Source organism: Cicer arietinum, chromosome 5, assembly GCF_000331145.2.
Source record: "Cicer arietinum cultivar CDC Frontier isolate Library 1 chromosome 5, Cicar.CDCFrontier_v2.0, whole genome shotgun sequence".
NCBI classification, from domain to species: domain Eukaryota; kingdom Viridiplantae; phylum Streptophyta; class Magnoliopsida; order Fabales; family Fabaceae; genus Cicer; species Cicer arietinum.
The window spans coordinates 56892897-56917731 of NC_021164.2; the positions used below are offsets into that span (position 1 = coordinate 56892897).

Sequence of the window (24835 nt, forward strand, 5' to 3'; positions counted from 1 at the left end):
TGGAAAAAAAAAAAGATATATCTTGGGTGAACTTGGGCTAATATTCACCATTTCCTTACACTTCAAACGTTTCTTAGAATATGTCTAGCTAGTCCCTTATCTTTTTGAAAGCCCATTTTCCATGCTATGAAGAACACAATTAATTATTTCCAAGTATGTCTTCATCCCTTTTCTATTTCTTTATTAATTGCAATTTTTAGCTTTATGATTATCAAAACCCTAAGTGTGAAGTCCCAAACATCCAAACTCCCCCCGGTCCTAAACCATGGCCTATAGTTGGTAATATTCCTGCAATACTTGTAAACAAGCCCGTGTCTCGATGGATATACAAGATGATGGAAGGTTTAAACACTGAAATTGCATGCATACATCTTGGAAATGTCCATGTTATCCCTATTACTTCCCCCACCCTCGCATGTGAAATCTTAAAAAAAACATGATGCTACTTTTGCATCAAGACCAATAACCATGTCCACCGATATTATCTCTAATGGTTACGTGACATCAATAGTTGTACCGTTTGGAGAACAATGGAAAAAAATGAAGAAAATCATTGTTAATGAATTGTTCTCTCCCCTTAGACATCAATTTCTTCGAGACAAAAGGAATGAAGAAGCTAATAACCTTGTGTTTTATGTCTACAACAAATGTAACAATAGTGGTCTTGTGAATATTAGGATTGCTACACGACATTATTGTGGTAATGTTTGTAGGAAACTTTTTTTTAATACAAGGTACTTTGGTAAGGGTATGAAGGATGGAGGGCCTGGTGTTGAGGAAGTTGAGCATGTGGACAATGTTTTCATATTGCTTAAGCATCTCTATGCCTTCTCTATAAGTGATTATATCCCATTCTTGAGGTTATTTGACTTGGATGGCCATAAGAGCAAGGTGAAAAAAGGAATGAGCATAATGAAGAAGTATCATGATTCCATCGTTGAAGAGAGATTCCAACAATGGAATGATGGATCAAAGACCGTTGAAGAAGACTTGCTAGATGTTCTAATCTCTTTGAAAGATGTTAATAATAATCCATTATTGACATTAAAGGAAATCAAAGCACAAGTTACGGTAAGACCTCCACACTTTAATATTTCGTATTTTCTTGTACATTATTGTTCATTTATTGGACCAAATATATAAGTAAGATGGATGGATAGAATAAAAGAGCTATTGTTTCGTAAGTACACTTCACTAAATTGCTGTAAAAATATTGATATATACAAGGGTTGGGTTTGTATTTTAATGGAAATTTATCATTTTTTCTACATCTAAGGTGTATGAATTTAGTCACCAACCTAATTAAAAATTTATTCTGTACCCAAAAAAAAAAATAGATTTAGATAAATAAATGATAATAAACATGACAAACTCTAAGGGTTTGTCTGATTTCTATGATATGATAGAGACATAATAGAAGATAAAGCTGAATAAAGATAAGATAAGATATTGATAAATATTATCATATCCTGTGTGTGAAACATAAATGATAATCAAAAGGATAAAAAAACATTTATTTTATCATGTATTTGTGAACAATTACATATTAATTTTTTAAAAAAAATTAACTTATTATATTTTAAATATTATAAATTAAAAAATAATAATAAAAAATTAAATAAGTAATGACATAATTTTATATTTAAAACTATCCATTGGCAATATTAAATAAACAATTTAAATTATTTTAAGAAAATGTAAACAAATAATTCTATTTTATACGATATATATTATATGTAAATGACAAAAATACTCTTGTAAACAAATTATATTTATTTTAAAATTTCAATTAATTATCATATTTTTATAATCTTAAATACTAATTTATTAAATTATATAAAAAGACAAAATTATCCTTGTTATAAAATCATAAACATTTTTTAATTAATTATTAATATTTCATTTTTAAGTTTAATACCAAATTCTATTAATTTTTTTTTTATATTTATATTTGATTATATTTACATTCTTGTATTTTAGATTATATTTTATAAATTATTTTTATATTATATTTATTATATTTCAATTTTATATTTTAAATTATATTTTTATAAAGGTAATTGAGTAAATTACTGTTCGTATCATATGTTCTTGGTTTATAACCAAAATGATATTTATGATAGACATTTCAACTAGAAAGAGATGATATGATAGAGTTCTGAATTAACTTATCATATCATGTTGATTTATTAAACACTATATTCAAACATAATCAAATAATTTATTCATATTGTGTCTCTTGTCCAGTACACCAAACTAATTCTTTTGGCGGACAAAAAGAAAGATATATACTAGTAAATCACTTAATAGTACTCCAACTCAATTACAAATATATATTCACTCAAAAACTCAACAAGTCACACGCAAGGCCTACCCCAAATGGAATGCCATTAGAGCTGTCAAAAATGTCCCTAACTCCAAGATCCCATTAAATTTTTTTTTTATTAAACCCCTAACATTATGCCCCTATCAAAATAATTTTTTTTTAAATATCGGTTCATTATTTCATGAGGCTTAAGGGAGGGGGGCTCTGGGGCTTATAGACCCCCAATATTTTGTTAATTTTGAGATTTTTTTCTTGAAAAATTTTCGAAATTTATTTTATTTGAAAAAAATTAAAAAATATTTTTTTTCTCAAAAAATTTTGTGAGAAAAATAAAATATAAAAATTCTCAAAAAATCGAAAATCATTTTTAATCAAAAAAATAATCCAAAATTTTTTATCGAAAAAAATAGATTCTTTTTTTAAAAAAGTGGCCCTATAGGCCCACTAAGCCCACAAAATTTTAGGGGGCTTTGTTTTTTGGGGCTTTTTAAATTATAATTTTTTTTTGTCAATCCAATATGTAGACTGAGACCAATAATTAGGGGGTTTGTTAAATTGACACTTCCAAATATCATATGTTTTAATTTAGCTTTTTACCGACATTTAAAGAATTTTTTTAATAATTTTATTCATGTTTTTTTTATAAAGCTACGTTACATGCATACAAGCAACTCAAGAGGAAGATATCCCAAACTATATTAGCGGTGCAAAACAAAACCTAACAAATTTAGATCGAGAGTGATCCAAGTTCATAAATCTACAACCTAGCTAACAAGTGGGAAGTTCATGCAACATAAAATAAAGGGATATTACACATAAAGGACTTAATTTTGCTCCTAAAAATCTGAATGAATCTCTAAGTGGGAAGTTCATAAATCCGTTTTTTATTGTACTATCATTTAGCCATGATGAGTCAAAAAGAAAAAGCATAATCGAGCCATGATAGGATATACTCAATTGATTCCTCGTGACGTATTATAAAAAAAGAAATAATCAAGAGATGTTCCAATATCAGATCAATGTACTTAATTGATTCCACAATCTTCTTCTCTATTATTTCTTTTTCATTCTCATAATATTAATACTTCATGAGATACACGTTTGATGTCAAACTAGATTTCTTTAAATTATTCTATTGTATCATATGTTTGAGATATAAAAATGTAATATCCAATATACACATCACACTACTAAAAATCAGCATTTTATCTTTAGATTTTTGTTCCAAAAATATGTCTCTGTAAAACCTTTGTAAATAATTATTTTTTGATGATCAATACCATAAAATATTGAAGAGCAAATATTACATATCACAAATAAAATATGATTTTAAAAGAGGGGTCGTTGTTGTTCTACTTAGTTAGATTATTAAGATAAGCCCAAATGGTCTAATGAGTCCCCCATTTTTTTATATATTTTTTTAATTAAATACCAAATAATGGTAATAAAATGAAATGCAAAGAAAAGAAGGTAAAATAAATTTTATTTACTGATACAGATGTAAAGAGTGTAAAATTTTAGAGTTGAATCTAGTTATGAATCATAAGAAGATACGAAGGTAAAAATAATCAAGAAAATTCCAATAATATCCTAATCACTAAAATAAAGAGGAAATCGAAAACCCCTATTAAATAAAATCTAATAAATAAAAAAATAGTATCAAAAATTTCTATAAATCAAACAAATTTAACTCAACTTTTTTTTTTTGGGAAGATATCAAATATTTAAAAAGTTAAAAAGTGGTTTAAATGAAAGAATTTCATATTTTAAGCCTAAATTTTTGTATCTAAGATGTAAAGTTTTGATTCTTGATTTATTTTTAGATTTTCACACCAAATTTCATAACAATCCGAGCAAGTTGATTGAAAATAGATTTTCAGCTTCACTGCAAATCCAACGTCAAAACCTAAATCATAGTGAAAACTCAAAAGTCAAATGTTAGAAAAGTTAGTAAAGTTCTTAGATTGGCTAATTTTTAACATAGATATCTGACAACATCGCCAGTTTGATATGTGGTCGTATACGATCAAAAATAAGTTAAAAAGGTATATAGTAAAAAAGTTAGTTAAACTTTGGCCATTTCACTAGGATCTCTGATTCGATCAATATCAAAATTAAAAACAAAAGTAAAGAAGTAAAATTGGGGGATTTCGGTTTCTTTGATAACAAATTAATAAGAGAGGTAAACAATCAACCCATTGACTTGCTACTTCGGATTAATCCCATGTTTAGAATGGTATTCGTTTTTTATATTCAAAATCTTGTTTGATCATAAAATTCACCGAACAAAAACATCAATTATGCTATTGGAACAAAAGATTTGATCAATTATATTATTAGAATAAATGTCACAGTAACATAATCAATTTAATTATCGAATTCAATTGAACCTATTACTAAGTGAAATAGAACCTAACAATCTATATTCATAATATAATGAAGCAAGTGTTCATTTTACTCTTAATAATCACAAACAAGGCGAAGAAAAAAAGATTTTCATACGATTAAACATCAATATAAAAGAACGAATTTACAAGTTAGAGAAGATTGAAAAGAAAACACTTGAAATTATAAAAAAAAAAAAAAAAAAAAAAAAGACGAAATTAAACATCAAGATCCTTATAAAAACTCTCTAACTAATAAATTGGTCAAAACTAAATTCTAGATCTAAGATTTGCAAATTATGACAAAAGATTCCCCCAAAGGCTATCATATATCTATTTATAATAACCTACATTAACATAAAGCACTTAGCCCAAAATCTATACCAAAATAGTCTCTAATGATGTTTAATAGCCCAATAGTAACTAATCATATGAGAAAGTAATCCAAAATCCGTAATCAAGTCACCAATTTCAGTAATCAGCTTTTTTGACCATCAAGACGTACGTACTAGGATGCAATGCATCCAACATAGAAGTTGTAGCTCTGCTTCTCATCTTTCCAACATTTCCTATATCACATCAATCGGACAAACACAGTCCAAATTATGGCCTAAAAAAGAAGATAGTGTCAAGAGCTAGTAAAAATAAAAAATTACTTAAGATGGTGACTAAATAGTCCAATTATGACATCTTATATCCACCCAAAACTTTAAGTTTATTGGTATATAGATTACATATTTTATATATTCAATATTTAGTTCATTCATAGTCAATGTAGGATTTAAAACTCACACTTGAACTCAACAATCTCCCTTCAAGTGTGAGTCTCACATTCTATACGTGTAACAAAATTTTGGTGAAAGGTATAAATTCTACTTTTATAGCTTTAATTTCAAAGAGATATAATCCCCAAAATTTGGTAGATTTTTGCCCCATATCTTTGGTCGGTTGTATCTATAATTATTGGTGAATAGATTGAAACAGATCGTTGGTCATATGTTATAGCCGAAACTCAATCAATTTTATTAAAGGTAGACAAATTTTGGAAGATATTTTGATTGTTAACGAGGTGGTTGATGAGGCAAAGAAAAATAATTATTGGGGTTGGTTTAAGATGGTGCTAGAGATTTTAACTATGTTTACTCACAATGGTGCAATAATCCTTTGAGGTGCTTAGGAATTGTGAATGGGTGACCGTGAATTTAGGAGGATGTGTTTATTGGAGATTCTAACTGCTCATAAATTTTCTTTCTTTTTCGGGCACGTCTTTTGCTTGGATTACTTTTTTAATAAATTATCTTTTTGTTTGTTAAAAAAAGAAGAAGAAATTAATGTCATGAGTGATAAATTTTAATTATTTTTAGGGGAATTTAGAAAATAATTTAAGGGTCCAAAGAGATTTTAAATTATGATATAAAATCATAAAAATATCACTGTGACAAGTTTGTACATATATTTTAAAAAAAATCATATATTCATATTAATTTAAGTTTTCAATAGTGTTTTAAAAACATTTGTTTTGATAAAAAAAAAATCACTTTATTATTTTGTAATATTATAAAATAAAATAAAATAAAAAACTACTTTACTTTAAGGTAAACGTTGCATATGATTTTTTGAAATTTTATTTTGTCAAAATTTTCATATTTGATATATCTTATATGTTAAATATGTTAGATACTATATTATTATTTTATACTTTTATGCTTCTTGAATAATATACAAATAATAATATTAACCCCTGTCAAATTTTATTTTTTGTTATGGAATAGATTAGGATTTAGGAGAGAGCAGGATAAAGATAGAGGTGATTAAAAGCTACCAATTAATCAATTCACTAATGGAATTAAGGGAATGAGAGTTATGAAAATGTGAAAGATCAAACAATAGATATCTATTAACACATTATTCATAACACATTTATGTTTCTTTAATTATATGTTTTTTAGTTTATGTTTTTTAAGTAATTACTTGTATCATATATAATTAAAAAAATTATTTATATAACTCTATCATATATGAAATGATTATTATATTTTATATTGTAACTTAAGTATATATTTTATTAAATAATAGGATTTGCGATGTTAAAATAACATTTTGAAAAATTTATTTATTTTTTAAAATATATTATTTCTTATAATTTATAATGAGTCACTTTTCTAAATTTATTGTTATTTTAAATATTATTTTATTAGACATTTAATTAAAAGGTTACTGTAAAAAGGGAAATATAATTTTTAAAGGTGTATTCTAGAAGAAAAAAAACTACTTTTTAGTTTTAGACCATAAATACAACCATTTCTAATTTACTTTTTCTTTCAGTGAATAGAGAATATTGATGTAATTTACACTTTCTAAATTAGATTTTCTATTTTATTTTCTATTTTAGTAATTAATGTTGGTTTTTAAATATTTTTTTAAAATCAAGTATACTATGCGACGTTCATTAAATAAAATATTTTTTAATGAAGTACTTTAATTTAATACTGAAATTAATATTGCACGTAATAATCTGTTGTAATATTTTTAATGAGGGAAAAACCATTAATTGCAAAGAGATAAATAAATTTAAAATTTTTAAATTAAAAATTATTAATTACAGTAATATTCACCAGCGTAACTAATAATAATTTTTTAAAGGAAATTTCCAAATTAAAAATGTGTAGGTTGATAATCTGCACCTCAAAATTAAGAAGGGTAGATTAATAACCTACGCCTCTTCTAATCACTAATAATTAAAACAAATTTTACAAAACTACCCTTTAATTTTATATATTTAACATAATAAATAGTGTCTTTTTTTGTTCAAAACTAAAAGATGTTGATTGCTACTTACACCTTCGTGAAAATAGGTGGATATGTAAATTAACAAGTCCAATAAGTATATATATAGCTAATGATTATATTATTAACAATTCAAAGTACAATGTGTACAGAAACACGAAGCACAAAATTTTACAATGTAAGCCCCATACAACTTTGAAGCTGTGAGCACCAAATGTTATATGTGGAGAATATGACCGATAATATATATTATTTTCTTATTGTAGATATATAAATGTTATACTCAAAATAAAAATTCTTTGTAGGAATTAATTTTGGCTGTGATCGATAATCCATCAAATATTGTTGAGTGGACATTAGCAGAAATGATAAATCGACCAGAATTAATTCAACAAGCCACAGAAGAATTGGACAATATCATCGGAAAAAATAGATTGGTACAAGAATCAGATATATCAAAGCTCAATTTTGTCCTGGTGTGATGGTTGGTACCACAATGACTATTATGCAATTGGCTAGGTTGCTCCATTGCTTCACTTGGAGTTCACCTCCTAATACATCAAGCATTAACCTTGTTGAATTAAAAGATGAAATGTTTCTTGCTGACCCACTTGTGGTTGTAGCAAAGCCAAGATTAGCAACTGAGTTGTACAAATTTTGATGTAAGTGAAAGTAAGAAGCACTTGTTTATCTTCTAGAGAATAAAAGCACTTGTTTCATCTATTTTTGCTGTTATGTGTTTGTCTTTAGGGGCAATTTAAATAGGTATGTTTGGGTTTGGAACTTTGTTGTTTGATGTATTTGGAACTCTGTTATTCAGTTTCGTTTAGAGAATTACACTTAGCTTTTTGTATTTTCTACTTCTAAGGCTTCATTTAATCGATTATTTAATCCTATAACATACTAAACCCTAATTTTCTATTCTAATAGGTTATTAAGGTAATCCTAATCAGTTATTCTTAAACTTAATCCTTCTTGCCTCTTTCATATGTTAAACTCTAAATTATCAACACTTATCATCAACATAACTCATAAATTATAAAATTCATCAAATCACACGTCATATCGATCATGACAATCAATCATTAACATAAAACACATAATAATTAAGCATCATATTTTAATTAATAAATACATCATAAGAGATTGTCTAAACATAGATCACACACTAAATCATTAACACAAAACACATAATAATTAAGCATCATATTTTAATTAAAAAAATACATCATAAGAGATTGTCTAAACATAGATCACACACTAGTAGAACTTTACATTTTTAAGTCGATTAAAATATAAATTTTAAGTCAATTCTATGTCTGAATTAACAGCAAACAACTTAAAAAAAATATGTTTTTTAATTCGTTTCATGAACCGACTTAACAAAACTTCGTCCTGTTAAGTCAATTCAACTTAACCGACTTAAACATCATAAATTTAGTTCAACAACTCATCTTTTTAAGTCAAATCTTTTGATCAACTGACTTAATAGATAGAGTTAAAATAATAATTTTTTTTTAATAAATTACTCATTTTGTTTTCGTGCTCTTGATCTATTCATATATATAATATTTCGTATTAAATTTCAAATAAGAGTTTTGTATTTGCAACCACAATTTTATATAATCATCTAGTAACTAAAATATACAATATAAGATGTTCATACACTACAAAAAATACAATCAATAACAACTTATAATTTTCTATCATACGAACATATAAAAAACACAATCAATAACAACTTGTAAAAAATTACATACATGCATCTGTTGAGACAAAATCTCTCTAATGGTTTTAATGATAACAAAATCTCTCTAATGGTTTTAATGATAACAAAATTGCTTAAAAGATTATGATTGTGTTTAATGACTAATATGTGCTTTTGAGTGAATTCATATAAGAAAATAGGTTATTAATCATTAAGACAAAAGGGAGAAAAATCTGATTCAAATCTAGAGGATTGAAATTTAAGAGGATGACCTCGTAAGAGGATGAAGCTTCAAATATGCATATTACTCATCCTCACCAAAACAACTGTTTTTTATTCATTAAAGAAAGGCAAAACAGTATTAAAGAATGAATAAATAAAGCATTTGAAATAAAGAAGTCAGAAGACAAAAGAATAGGTATGAGGATAGTCAGTACTATGTAAGAGGATGACAGTACTAGGTTGGAGAACAGTTCTATAAAATCCACATCATTCCCAAATGTTGAAAGCAACTCATCATATCATGTGCAAAGACTATAAGCAGGCCTATATATCATTCTTGTATGATTGAAAAAGCTATGTGGAGTCAAGCTACAGAAAGGCAACAACAGACAAGCCAAAAATAGAAGCATTCACATGTCTTGAAGAAAGGAGCCTTGACCCACGTGCTAGAGGATAGCTCTCTCTTGTCAACATCACTCTCAAAAGGTGAAAATGACTTAGCCAATCAAAGTTCAGAAAGGTTGTAGCCCGCAAAGTCAAAGATATAGTCTTACATGTCTTGAAGAATGAGAAAAGAAAAGGACAATTCAAGATCAAGTTTCAAGGAGTTGATCCTCCTGCTCGATGATGGACTGAGTCTGTCCAAGGACAGCTGGATGGCAGTTCTGTAAATATGATGCAAGACCTTGGATTTTTTTATCAAGTCTTCAACGGTTATAAAAAGCTTGTCACATAGAAAGATCATCATAAGACCTCTATAAAAGGCAGCAAGTTATTCATCATCAAACACACAACACAATTGCCTAAAAAGATCAAGTATCTCAAAGCTATCAAGAGCAATATCCATCATCTCTTCCTACTTTCTATAAATCTTACATTAGATCTTGGAAATATCCTTTTAGAAAGTATTTAAGAAAAGAGAAATAATCATATTCATATCAATCTGTAATTTCCAAGTAAGTTACATTTGGAAATAGTTGAAACTTGATTGTAAGCTTGGTGAAGCTAAAGAATATACAAAGTGTAATCATCCTCTGTGAGAGTTTCATCAGTTTGAATATTAGTGAAATCTCACAAGTGTGTGAGGACTGGACGTAGCCTTCATTTGGTGAACCAGTATAAAAGTTGTGTGTGTCATTCTTTACATTTTCTTTTTCGTTTGCTCAACATTTAAAGGTTTAAACATTTAAAGGTTTAAATAATCATCCTCTTTGAGAGCATAGTTTTTAAAACACGAGAAAATTATTTTTAAACAGCAAAATCCCTATTCAACCTCCCTTCTAGTGATATTCAGCTACATCAGCATTCATGAATCAACGATGATACAATGTTCAACATATGTAACATGACATAGTAGCCACGCTCATACATTTGCCATGTGTTAACAAATCATGCTATATCCATTTTGTATAACTATGGCAAATCTCATAATAAAAAAAAATTATTTCTTATTTATTCAAAATGTAACCGATTTTCATTTAACCATTAACACAAAGACAATAAAACTTTCCTTTATTTTTAGGAAGTGTTTTTTAAAGTAAATTGTAAAAATTACTCCATATCTTGTTGTTGTTTACTTTTTTATTTATTGTCATAGTGTGTCGTATTCATATTAATTCAGAGTAATTTAATAATAGTATAATATTGTTTTCTTCTTTATTGCTATTATTTTGATTATTGTTTTGCTCCCTATTATATAACATGAAACATGTAAAATATATAATTTAATTTGCTAATATAAATGACAAAATCTCTTACATCCATCCAAAAGAATTAAAAAAAAAAATCTTATAAAACATATTATTATTTTTTGAAATTTATAAAAATAAAGAGAAATATTGTATCATATACTTACTAAGGAGAAATTTAGCAAAAAAATAAATAAATTGCAAATAGTTAGTTCGTGTGTAGTCTCCAAACAAAATGACAAAGAGTTGTTTAAAAATAGTGAGTTTGACATGGCATATTTTTTTAGTGAGTTTGACATGGCATATTTTTTTAGTGAGTTTGACATGGCAATTTTTTTTTTCTTTTTCTTTATCAGAGTGTCTACCTCTCCTTATAAATGATAAATGTTATTCTTTAAAAATAAAGTTATAACTACAGTACTAATCACTCTAGTCACATGAATGTTTACTTTATTTCCAATAGTATATAGCTCTCTTACATGTTATTCTTTACAAATGAATTTAGAACTGTATGTACTAATCATTCTAGCAACACTTAGAAATGATTGTTATATATCAGTCATTATAATAGTAGAAAATTATATATATATATAAAAAAAATACTAATATCTATGCATGAATTAAACTTGAAAATCAAACCTATGACATAGAGTGGGGTGACGATAAAATAGAGACGATGATTCCATGGAGGAGGAAAGTGCAGTGGAGGATAAAATGGAGTCAATGATTGTGAAGTAGACAGAGAAAAGCGTACAGTTGTAAGTTTAGGAGAAGAGAAGGTGTAAAGTGTAATGGTTAGGGAGTCGAAATATAAAATGCTAAACGCACATGATTTTATATTTTTTTAAATATGTTTTAATTCGGTTATCAATATAACCAAATTATACAAGTTTTAACTATTTACATAATTGTCACTGTCTTGTTTTATTAAATAGTTTAACTCAACTTAAATATAGAATTAAACAAGTTTAAAATATTTACAAAATTATCACTGTCTCGTTTTATCAAATCGTTTAACCAATCAATCCAATTAAACATAGACTAAGAGAGATGTATTAACTCGTTTAATCAGAAAACCGATTTAAACATACTTCAACCTCACTTATTAAGTATGATGGCACGTAAACCATTTAACTTATTAAACACTTAATTTTCTATTAGTGACATAACTTATTCCACTATCCTTATATTAGTTATAAACAATAAAGGTGGTTGGTGCAAACCGATAGATCATGGGACATCCCTATTTAATAAACCTAATTAATCTACTTGATCTTTGTCAAGAGTCAAACTCACTTCTTACCTTAACCAGCTATTTCAAATACCACTAATTCGTCTTGCAAAAAGTATGACTCTTTGGTGTTTATAACAAGAATAATTTGAACTGAATAGACCTAATAAACAAAAGGTAGATTTTTTATATAAAATAAGAAAAACATAATAACTTGATGTAACTTTATCAATTGAGAATGATTTTGATCGATAGATGAAATTGTATGTTGATCATCTCTTACAAGATAGCACATTAGTCGATATTTTCTAAATCGATTAACACTACTTACTAATTGATTAAATGTTTCTAAAACAATTCTTTACTATTTCTAATTATCCTATATTGATGTCTAGAACATCCAAATATCTAACGATTAACACAATTAACTCTTAAGACTTAAAACAGATTAATAAAAAGTGGTTCTAGAAATAGTCAAAGGATTGTTTTCCAATGTACCAAAGAATGGACAATGGCCAGTATTTGATGAGGGATATACAAAGTCATGTCACCCATAGTCAATCCTAGCCATCAACATTGAGTCAAAAACCACAAAAACAATGAGTCAACTCTCTATAATGCCTTAATTGGAGATGTTTTAAGTTGCTCTATTTTTTCAAAACAAAATTACAGTGCAAATGCATCGCATGATAAATAAGACAGTCTAATTATATTAGCACCTCAAACTAAATTGCATATCATTTACAACACCATAATAATATTATTAAAAAGAAAAAATATAAACATCACAACTTTGGGGGACTCGAAGAAAACCCATAAGAATAATCAATAGAGATACAAACATTTGTCTCGTTTAAAACCTTATTTGAAAAATCCAATGAGATAAAAACAAAGGTACTAGATGGTATTGTATTCCATCATTGAAAATTATTTAAATGCATACCTAAATTAGCTAACATATCATCACATTGATTTCCTTCACGATAGGTGTGACTGATTACATATCTCACCTGAAGAGTCATATTGACGCAGTTGAGGTGCCATTTGTTTCTTAATGATCAAATGCCAAAAGAGGAGAGTTGATAGTCAAACTTTAATCTGAAAATCTATCTTAATATAATAAATAGGCCAACGTAATCAAATCAAAAGTATATATTAAAACTAACCCTCAAAATATTATGTTGACACATCTTTATATGCTATGTTACACTAATTTTGCATCACATCCTTATATGCCATGATACACTAATTTCGCCACATAATTCAATAGTATGATGTGGCACATCTAAAATTCATTCAATTTTTATTCCTCATTCTACTAATTTTTTTGTCTATATCTCTATAATTAAAAAACCAACAATAAAAAATAGGTTAAATTATATTTGCGGTCCTTTAACTTAATTTCAGATAACGTTTTAGTCCTTTATATATTTTTTTCTCAAGTTGGTCCTTTATTTTAATTTTAAGTGAGAATTTGATATTTTATGTTTTAAAATGTCAACAGTGTTATCATTTTTTTTACAAAAATTCAAAAAAAATCATCAAATTTTTCAAACAAAACCCGTAAAATTCATTATCATCTTCAATAAAATACAAATTTAATCAAATTCATAACTTAAATCTTGAAATAAACTCATATTTTCATTCTTTATTTGATGTTGTTGGAGATGAAAATATGAGTGTATTTGAATATTTGACTTATGGATTGGATAAAATGTGCATTATATTGAAGATGATTATTAATTTTATGGGTTTTGGTTGAAAATTTTGATGATTTTTTAAAATTTTTGTATAAAAAATGATAACATTGTTGAAATTTTAAAACATAAAATATCAAATTGTCACTTAAAATTAAAATAAAGGACCAACTTAGAAAAAAAAAAAGATAAATGACTAAAACGTTACCTGAAATTAAGTTAAGGGACCACAGATGTAATTTAGCCTAAAAAATACATCACAATATTTTACAAAATTGATTCCTCATGCACCAAAGAAAATACCACAAAAAAAAGACACTTCCGACTAATTGAAATCCATCTGAAGCATGAAACTTTTTTTGTAAAGAAAAAATAATCTTATATTTATTTCCAACAACAAATAAAACGAATGATGGCAACAAATCTGAAATAAATAAAATAAAATAATAAATGTGCAACATAAATACTTTCCAGGAGGTCACCCATCCTAGTACTACATACTCTCGCCCAAACACGTTTAACTGCGGATGAGATCCGGTGCATTATAGTGCTGGTATGATCGCACCTGTAAATTAATGTGTTGAAATTATAAAATTGATTTAATTGTTATTTATTTTTTTAATTCATTGCATATAAATACATTACAATATTTTAATAATATTTTAATAAAATTTTAATAATTAAAATATTGCAACCATAAATTACCACAAAATATATATAAAAACATAATCATCACATATTAAAAATTAATAATTAAACTTATGCACAAACAATTCAATAAAGTTTAAATTAAAATAAATAAAAAATATTGAAACACAATCATTTAAATTAGCAGGCTTTTGCGCAAGAAAAACACCGAAGGATATTTTTTTTTAAATAAAAATATTAAATTATACATTAAATATTTTCAAAGAAATATATAATTTGTGTTCATTTTTATCTTATTATTGCTTGGATACATATTTTATTCATCTAATACAAAAGAAAGTATTTAATCAAAATCATATCATAGCATCAATTAACGGCAAAAATAATCAAAATCAAGTAGTGGTGTCTTATTATTTCCAATATTATTATTTATTTTTTTGTCATAAAATAATACTATTTTGAGTTTATTCATTATATACAATTTTCAAAAAGAATAACTAAATCAAAATATATTTAAAAGAAACACGTGGCATAACACCTCTAATTAAGAATTGTTTAAGTGGAAGTGAGACATGAAACATAAAATTTAAGAAACAGTAGTTCATTCAATTAATCAAAAAAGAATAATGAGATAATAGTACTCAAGATAAAAAGTAAAACAAAAATAAAAATAATGATCATATAAAAACCAGTGCTTAAAATGATATCTCAAATCAATTATGCGAAATATATATTATATTTTTTATAGAAAGAAAATATTCTATAGTGATTGAATGTTTAAAACAAAATAAAATATATACAAATAACCACTAATCTTTTTTTAATAATATTTTTAGAGTGAAAATCACTCATATTTTATTTTAATATTTTTTAATTGTATATATAAACAATCACTCATATTTTTTAATCATATATTTTATAGTGAAAATTACTCATTTTATGACAAATTTTAATCTTTTTAATTGTGTATACAAACAATCACTCATATTTTTTTTAAATAAAAATATTAAATTGTACATTAAATATTTTCAAAGTAATATATAATTTGTGTTCATTTTTATCTTAGTATTGCTTGGATACAAATTTTATTCTTCTAATATAAAATAAATTATTTAATCAAAATAATATCATAGTTTCAATTAACGACAAACATAATCAAAATTAAGTAGTGATGTCTTATCATTCCTAATATTATTTTATTTTTTTGTCATAAAATAATAGTATTTTTAGTTTATTCATTATATATACTTTTCAAAAAGGATAATTAAATCAAAATAGATTTGAAAGAAACATGTGGCATAACACCTATAATTAAGAATTAATTTTCATAAGTTTAAGTGGAAGTGAGACATGAAACCACCAACAAATCACTCATTTTATTACAAATTTTTCAATTGTTTTTCTTTTATTTATTATTTTAATTATACAACCACTATTCTTATAATCTAATAAACTTATAAATATTGTAACTTTTTTCTAATCAGATTGATACATACATATGTTATAAATATCACCATCAATTTTTTTTTTAAATTTACATTTAAATAAAATTTAATAAATTACATCCACGCAGCGCGCAAGTTATATTCTAGTTTATCATTATTTCCTATTTAAGTCAAAAAAATCTAATAACTACAACAATGTTGTTAAAACTTAAAACCATAAAATATTTGAACATCAACAAAATACCTAACAAGTACTTGAAATACTAACAAAAAACAAACTTAACAATTAAAAACTAAAATCAGATAACAAGTATTTGAAAAAGATAAACAAACCGATTTAATAGTTAAAAAGTTATATAAAACTTAATAATTATTTAGAAGATGGACAAATTTTTTACTTAATTCTTAAAAGATTAAGTAAAACTTGACAAAAATATAAAAGGAAAATGAAAAATCAACTTAACCATTAAAAGATAAAATAATATCTAATAAATTATTCTAAGACGAATAAAACACCAACTTAATACATCAATAAGAGAAAAGGGTGTTCAAGTGAAGGGCTGTGATTTTCCTACCTAGAAAATATTCTTGAAACGTTGCTATTGGTTTTCAATATTTGATCATAGTGATGAGATCGGCCATAGCAACGATCGATGAACGAGGATTTATGCAATACACTTTGTGCGTTCATCTTTAATGTCTACATTATTTGTCTTAGGTGTTTTTTTTTACTGTTTCATAACAATTTGCATCAAAGATCCTATTTCAGAAGGCAATTTTGCGGTGGGAACAACGAAGTTTGAAATGATTCCATAAAGAGCAAATGCATGTAAAAAGTCTTTCTCGATTATAAACAATAAAATCAAAAAACTTACTTTCACTCTATTAAAATATGTTTATCTTAAAATATCATTAAACTACTGTTTTTTCAATAATCATTTTATTCTCAAGGAACAAGTCCATTGAAGGACATTTTTTTAAAATGCACTAGTATTTTTATTGTGAAATACATCACGCGGTATTTTAATTAATCATAAGTAATAATTTAGTTTTTTATTTTTTATTTAATCTTTTATTTAATTTAAAATAACGATTTGATCATTTATGTCTTAAAATATCAATAATATTATATTTTTTTACATAAATCAAGAAAATTCATCATTATCTTCAACTCAAATTCAGAAAATTAATAATCATCTTCAACTCAAATTCAGAAAATTAATAATCATCTTCAATAAAACTTATATTTTCATCAAAATCATAGCTCAAATCTTCAAATAAATTCATATTTTCATCTCCAACGACAATTAATAAATATAAAATTAGTTATCTTTGCTAAGATTATTTTAAATAAACTTTATTATCATAATTTTTTTATATATCATTTATGTAAAATTCAATAATATGATATATTTTATATGAACTATAATAAGTAAAGATATTAAATAGCATACATTATTGAAAATTTAAATTAATATATTTTAAATTATATATATATATATATATATATATATTAAGATTAAAAATATATTAATAGAGATACTGACAATTTGCCACATCATGTATGACAACTTTTAAATAAAAGTAGTTAGTTGATAATTCGTTGTTGCGTTGGTGAATTTGGATTGGTTTATTATTGACTTATTGTTAAATAATTTTATGCCTAAATAGCACATGCGGTTAATTTCAGTTAATGTTTTAATCTTTTATTTTTTTAATTTTTTTAATTTTTTTTAATTTTAAGTAATAATTTAATCTTTTATGTTTTAAAATGTCAACAATATTATCCTTTTTTTTTACAAAAATTCAAAAAATTCATTAAAATTTTTAAACAAAACCCAAAAAATTAATTATCATCTTCAATATAATGCAAATTTCATCAAATGGATAACTTAAATTTTTAAATAAACTCATATTTTTATTCTTTATTTGATAAATTTCATGTTGTTGGAGGTAAAAATATGAGTTTATTTGAATATTTGAGTTATGTATTTGATGAAATTTACCTTATATTGACGATGATAATTAATTTTATGGGTTTTATCTGAAAATTTTGATGAATTTTTGTAAAAAAAAAATAACGTTGTTGACATTTTAAAACATAAAATATAATATTGTCACTTAAAATTAAAATAAAGGACAAAATCGGGAGGAAAAAGATAAATGGATAAAATGTTAGCTGAAATTAAGTTAATTGACCGCGTGTGCTATTTAGCCTAATTTTACGATGATTTTGCGTGATTATTTATTAAATCAATAAACAAAATTAAATGGGTTTCATGAACAAAACAAAAAAAAAGTTTCAAAAGAATTGAGATCTTATATATTAAGTTAGCAATAACAAGAAAGTCTTAATTAAAATGAGATTTTGGGTATATATGTTATAGAGTAAATAATATCTTATTTTTATATTTTTAAAAATAACTTAATGAGAATTTACTCAGAAGTATTGAAAATTATTTCAAACTCATTTATTATAAATTAAATAAATAATTTTAACATTTAATAACTTAGATATTTATTATTATAAATTTTAAGATAATAAATTTAACATATTTATACAAATGATATATCTCAAAAATATTTTTTATAAGAAACTATTCAAAAAATAGTTTCTAATTTTAAGTATTTTTGAAGTTTTATTATTAAAAAAAAAATATAACAAAAAGAAGAAATATTTAAAATTATTTTTATGAGGAACTCTTTAAATTAACTTTTCATTTTAAATTTAATTGTTTTTTTAAATCTTTTTTTAAAAAGTTATCATATAAAGATGAAATATTTTTAAATTATTTTTAATAAAAAGTCGTAACAACGGCCCTTATAAAATCAAGCTAGTGGTTAGTCTTAAATATAAAAATATTTTTTTAGGCAAGAAAAAAAATTATTGATGTAAAAAAAGGAAAATAAGAAAGAAAAAAGAAAAACAAAAACAAAAGAGAAAAAGGTAAAGGAACAAAATATATTAATATATATTTCCTTAAATAAAAAGAGTAAAGGGATGGATATGTTGGGTAAAAAATTAAGTGTAGTAGATAAATCCAATATCTTGCACTCCTTATATATGAGAGAAGAGAGTGTAGGTTGAATATTGTGAAGCAGTTTGAGTGAGTAGAATTTCTCTTACATACAATCCAAATATCTAAGTCTATTTTATTTTATTTTATTTGTTTTTGCATAAATTTTACTATGCTCTTAATTCATGCCATTCTTATGCAGAGTAACACAAATACAGAACAACAGTGATATGGAAGGCCAAGGAAACATCTTTCAGATGAATTCAGCAAAACCACCTTTGAATTTTAGTTCATCATTTCAAGCACACATGGTGGAGAATCCTCCAACTAATGGTGCACCTTGGATTAATGCTACCATTGACAAATCTAATGGAGCAAAAACCAATTTGGGTCTTAATTATGACCGAAACGTGGATCCTAAGAAGATCAGACGGTACGTTTGATTCTCATAAGGTTTTAAATTACAATACAATGTATGATATTAGAGATAATTGTTGTCAAAAAGTTGTTGATATAGTCTCAATTTTAAAACAAAATAAAATTCATTGGTGTTTTACATCTCTCTTAATGTAAACTTTTTTGTAGTATCATGGCTAATCGAGACTCTGCTCAGAGGTCAAGATTGAGGAAAGTGTTGTATGTAAAAGATTTGGAAATGAAAGCCAAAGAATTTGAGGTAATTAATGTTGTTATATTTTTGTAATTTTTTTTTTGGTATAATGATAATTTAATGTTTGTGTTTCTTAAAGAGTCGTTTTACTATAAATGTCTCTTTTGGTCGTGCACAATTTAATAAAAGAATCAATTGTATTATTTAAATAAAATAAATAAATTTGATTTACGAAAATATTTTTATTTATATGAGTTAAAATACAATAAATAAATAAAAATATATTAATAAAAAAAAGTAATTAATATACTTCATTAATAATATAAATATATACATATAATATGAAACAAACGAATATAATGAAATATTTAATATGAAACAGTGAGAGTATCTAAAATAATATTTTTCAGTAAAAAAAATCTAAGATAATATTTGACATTAATTATCATACACATACATAAATATATGCAGGGTCAAATAGCTGAGGATCTTCGACCACAACTTGCGTTATTAAAAGATGAAAAGCACTCTTTGTTGTTGGAAAATGAGACATTGACACATCGATTGAACATTCTTCAGAAAGAAGCACTTCTTAAAAACGGTAATAATTAACGTTATTCTTGTTTATTTCATTATGTTGCACGTGTGTGATTTTTGCAACAGTGTAATGTTTATATATATTTTCAATTCCAGCTGAAATTGAAGAAAACACAATTGAAGTGAAGAAACTGAGGGAAGAATATAACAAGCTACAAGAACAACGAGAACTAATGCTTAATTGGAATAACACTAATGTGCAGCCAATGTCCAATGATCCATTATTCTCAAATTATTCTTCAAATCCATATGGTCAAGGTACGTAAGAACATGTTACTATGTGTCAAAAATTAATTTTACAAATTGTTTATTATTAATCCAATCATTCCTAGCAAATTAACCATTGATATTGATTCCATAGCGTTGTCTAATAATCAGGTGTAAACGTTTACATCGTTATTTTTGATAAATTTTAATAAAGTATTATGAGTTTCTACTATATATTCAGAAATCAAAGTGTTTTGATATATTTTTTTCTAAATCAACAAATTAACAATTATTTTATAAATCAAAGAGCTATTTCTGGATTTTTATAATTTAGAAAACATCATTTAATAAGAAAAAAGAAATATTATTTTATTGTTTATAAATATGATATTAATTAAGTTATTACATTTTATTATAAAAAATATTCACTATTCTGACTAATTGAAATAAAATAAATTGTATTTCGCTACACTTATGGTAAACAATATTTAGTTATTATAATTTTTTAAATGATAGAAAAAAAATTTAAAACTCATTATGTATTAATTTAAAGACTAAATGTACCAAAACATATTGAATTGTCGAATACATCATATAAATTCTCTAAAGCGTTATATTTCCTATTTATTATTATTATTATTATAAAATTTAATTAACAATAATAATAATAAAAAGTTCATATTAGACAAATTCAATTATGAAAATTTTATGCATATATATATCCTTACTTGGTTTCTTATTATTGATATAGATAGCCAAATGTGGACACCGACTGTGGCGGATAAGCGTGAAACAGAACTGGGTGATCTTCCCAGCAGCATGGATTTGATGAATATCAATTATGAAGATCCTAAGAAGTTTCAATGAATTAACAATGGTGATGGGGTTGTCTCATATATTTATGCTTGCTTTATATTTTGTTTTTAGACAATGCATGCTCTAAACATTTCGAGTATATATTTTCTGAGATATCTAGATTGCTTGAAATATACATTTATGTGGTTACAGCAACATATATAATGGTGGATTCATAATTAATGGTCTTGTTTGAATGAATATATTTTTATGTTTAATTCGGTGGTGAATTATTTTTACATAGGCTTTTTTTTCATTCACATAAGATAGTTTTTTCTATTTATTTCTTTTGTGGATGTACTTGACTTGTCTTGTGGTACACGAAATAGCCTAAGGGTTCATTTGATAATAATAATAATAATAATAATAATAATAATAATAATAATAATAATAATAATAATAATAATAATAATAATAATAATAATAATAATAATAATAATAAGATAAATATAAGATATAGAATTGTACTAAAGATAGATAAGATAGAGATATCATAAATATTTATCTTATCATATACATATTTATTTCACACATAATAATAAATAGATAATATTATTTTATTTTATCATATGTTTGGTACACATCATAATAAAATGATTAAATTATTCTTGTGAAATATTACATTTTTCAAATTAACTTGTACTAGTATTATACAATTTTATAAATTAATAAAATACTAAAATAATAATAAGTAATGCAATAATTTTATAAAATTTCCTGACACTACTTGATAAACAATTTTCAATTTTTTTAAAACCACCACATGAGTAATTAAATTATTCTAAATATTTTTTATATTAAATAAGATTTAACTATATAATACATTAAACTTAATATAAATTATGCAATTCATTGTATTAAATTAAATTTTTCAAATGCAAAAGTAGCAATAAAATAACCAAAATAATACTCCCTCTACCGTATAATAATTAAGTTATATGATTATTTTACATATATTAAAATAAATATATATAAATAAAAGATAAAATACTATTTTTATCAAATTATTCTTGTAAAATATTGGTGCATTATCAATATCATAAATGTATAATAGAAGATATTACATTGAAAGTAATATAAAATATTATTTATTAAATAGTACAATTATAAGAAAAGAAGTGCATTGAATTGTAAGGTCATATACATTTTGAAACTTTATTTTATAATTCATGAAATTTTTCTTAAATCTTTTTCCTAGTTTAGGTCTCTTCAGCTTTTGTGTTTACCTTTGCCTTAATAAATATTTTTAGCTTAAAAACAATGTGTTCTCATTTTTTTATGAATGATATTAAAACACTAAATTTAATTAAATTTTTAGTGAGAATCATTTGTCCTACATATAGTTTTTATAATTAATTAGTTAGTATATTATAATTATTTACATTTTTATTCAAAAAAATATAAAAATATATTAAACTTAAATAATTAATTAATTAATTATATATATATCGTAAAGGATACAAAATGTTTACTTGTATATTAATGAAGGTAACCAAAAATTGAAGATAATGAAGAAGTTTGCTGTTTTTTTTTTTTGGGCTCACGTATCCTTTGGCTGCTAAAAAAAAGGAAAGATGCTATGCTAACTTGACTTGTTGTGGTCGCATATGGAGAAAAAGGGGGAAAAAGTTTTTTATTTCTTTCACTTTTTGTATTCTTTGTTGGGTTTTTTTTTTTTTTTTACTTTTTTGCAATTTGAAAAGAGTGAAGTAATTGAGGAAGTGAGTGATTAGATGGAAATGTTGTTTAGAGAATGGGTGATTGGAAAGTGTGATTTTGGGTTGTTTTAGAAATCATAAAAACCAAAAAGTGAACAAAACTAATGGTTACAAAAACACGGGCGCATAGAAATCATGAGTGTTTGTTTTCTTAAATTGTTCAATATGTAAATACTTTTCATCAACAAAAAAATGTGTGTAAATATTTTGTCCAAATAAATTGTTTGAAATGACAATTGAGGGCACAATTGAATGCTCGTCGTAAGATTTGAAGAGGGCAATGTTGGATTTTTTGTATTGTTTTCTTTTTATGTTGGATGGTTGGATAGGAGATGTGTTTTTTACGAGGTGATTCATATTTGAATCTTTTGTAGACATTTGTTTTTACGAAATTCAAAACACACGTTTAAAAAAATAAAAATTGTTTCTTTAATTATATAGAGATAAAAATTTATTTTAGTCTATGAAAAAAATATATAAAAATGAATTTGGTCCATTAAAAAATAAAAGCTACTTTTAATCTTTTTAGTCTTTCTCAATAATTAAAAAATGATAATTTAGTTGTTAACAAGAATTAAAAAAAGATAATTTAATCTCTAAAAAAATATCTTTAAATAATTTATTCTTAAATAAATTTATCAATTTGAATATTTTTCTTCTTATCAATCAAACAAACATCATCTACATTTTAATTTTTAATTATGAACTAAATAACATGTATTGTGTTTTAGGTAGTTGGTATCATTTTTTTTAATATGTAATTAATATTTATAAAAATTGCCAAGTATTGTGAATCTTTTTAAAATTTCCAAGGTTTAAGTTAATTTCCTGGATATGTTTTTTTTTTTATTGTGGATCCTCTAAATTTTGTGAATATAATATCGATCTTTTTTAGAGTTATCAATTAATGTTTATATTAAATTAAAATCTTTTTTTCCATAAAATGACTTAATTTAAATGTTAAAGAAGAAAAAGGAAAAAGTGGATGATATGTTGAAGAATAAATTATTTAAAGATTATTATGTTGTAAGAATTAAATTATTTCTTTTTAATTATTATTGTTAGGATTTAACTGTTCAATTTTTGTGGTGATTTAGATAAGGACTAAGTTTTCTAGATTTTATATTTTCGTGAATTATTTTTTTAGTTAGAAATCGAATTGAGTCTCAGTTTTTTTCATGGATTAAAATGAGGTTAATTCACTCTATTTTAAAGTACTTTAAATGTGTATTATCAAAATGGATATATAAGTTTTATAATATAATAAATATTAGCCTAAAATATAATTTTTATTCTTTATTTTTTATCTAAGATTTGTTTTGGTCATTTATTTTTATATTAATTTATTTTAAATTTTTATTTTTTATAAATGGTGTATTTTAATTTTTGTTATAATTATAACAAATGTTATAAATATCTTTCGACAATTGTCGATATATATCTAGTACAATATTCTTTTTAAAAAACATCACTTATCATTTTTTTTAATATGTAATTAATATTTATAAAAATTGCCAAGTATTGTGAATCTTTTTAAAATTTCCAAGGTTTAAGTTAATTTCCTGGATATGTTTTTTTTTTTATTGTGGATCCTCTAAATTTTGTGAATATAATATCGATCTTTTTTAGAGTTATCAATTAATGTTTATATTAAATTAAAATCTTTTTTTCCATAAAATGACTTAATTTAAATGT

At 24.3% G+C, this 24835-nt stretch overlaps 2 protein-coding genes across 2 annotated transcripts; both read left to right on the plus strand.

The window, feature by feature from the left end:
* Positions 1–126: 126 nt before the first annotated feature.
* LOC113783919 (isoleucine N-monooxygenase 1-like) lies at positions 127–8158 on the plus strand. Its single transcript, XM_073368812.1, is given in 5 exon segments — positions 127–235; positions 238–428; positions 430–1071; positions 7803–7964; positions 7967–8158. Coding segments are annotated over 5 exon segments (1296 nt in total).
* Positions 8159–19361: 11203 nt separating this feature from the next.
* Positions 19362–21602, plus strand: LOC101502878 (uncharacterized). The gene is made up of 5 exons (XM_027335167.2): positions 19362–19586; positions 19739–19829; positions 20235–20364; positions 20457–20618; positions 21319–21602. Exons 1-5 carry the CDS (start codon positions 19384–19386, stop codon positions 21432–21434), a joined length of 702 nt encoding a protein of 233 aa, XP_027190968.2. The 5' UTR covers positions 19362–19383; the 3' UTR covers positions 21435–21602.
* The last annotated feature ends 3233 nt before the right edge of the window (positions 21603–24835 follow it).

What these genes read in the sequence shown, in the direction of transcription:
- LOC101502878 (XM_027335167.2), top strand. Translation starts at nt 19,384, where the DNA reads ATGGAAGGCCAAGGAAACATCTTTCAGATGAATTCAGCAAAACCACCT. An exon ending in TGAAAGCCAAAGAATTTGAG is followed by an intron (nt 19,830 to 20,234) that starts GTAATTAATGTT and finishes AAATATATGCAG; the next exon opens with GGTCAAATAGCTGAGGATCT. An exon ending in TTCAAATCCATATGGTCAAG is followed by an intron (nt 20,619 to 21,318) that starts GTACGTAAGAAC and finishes TTATTGATATAG; the next exon opens with ATAGCCAAATGTGGACACCG.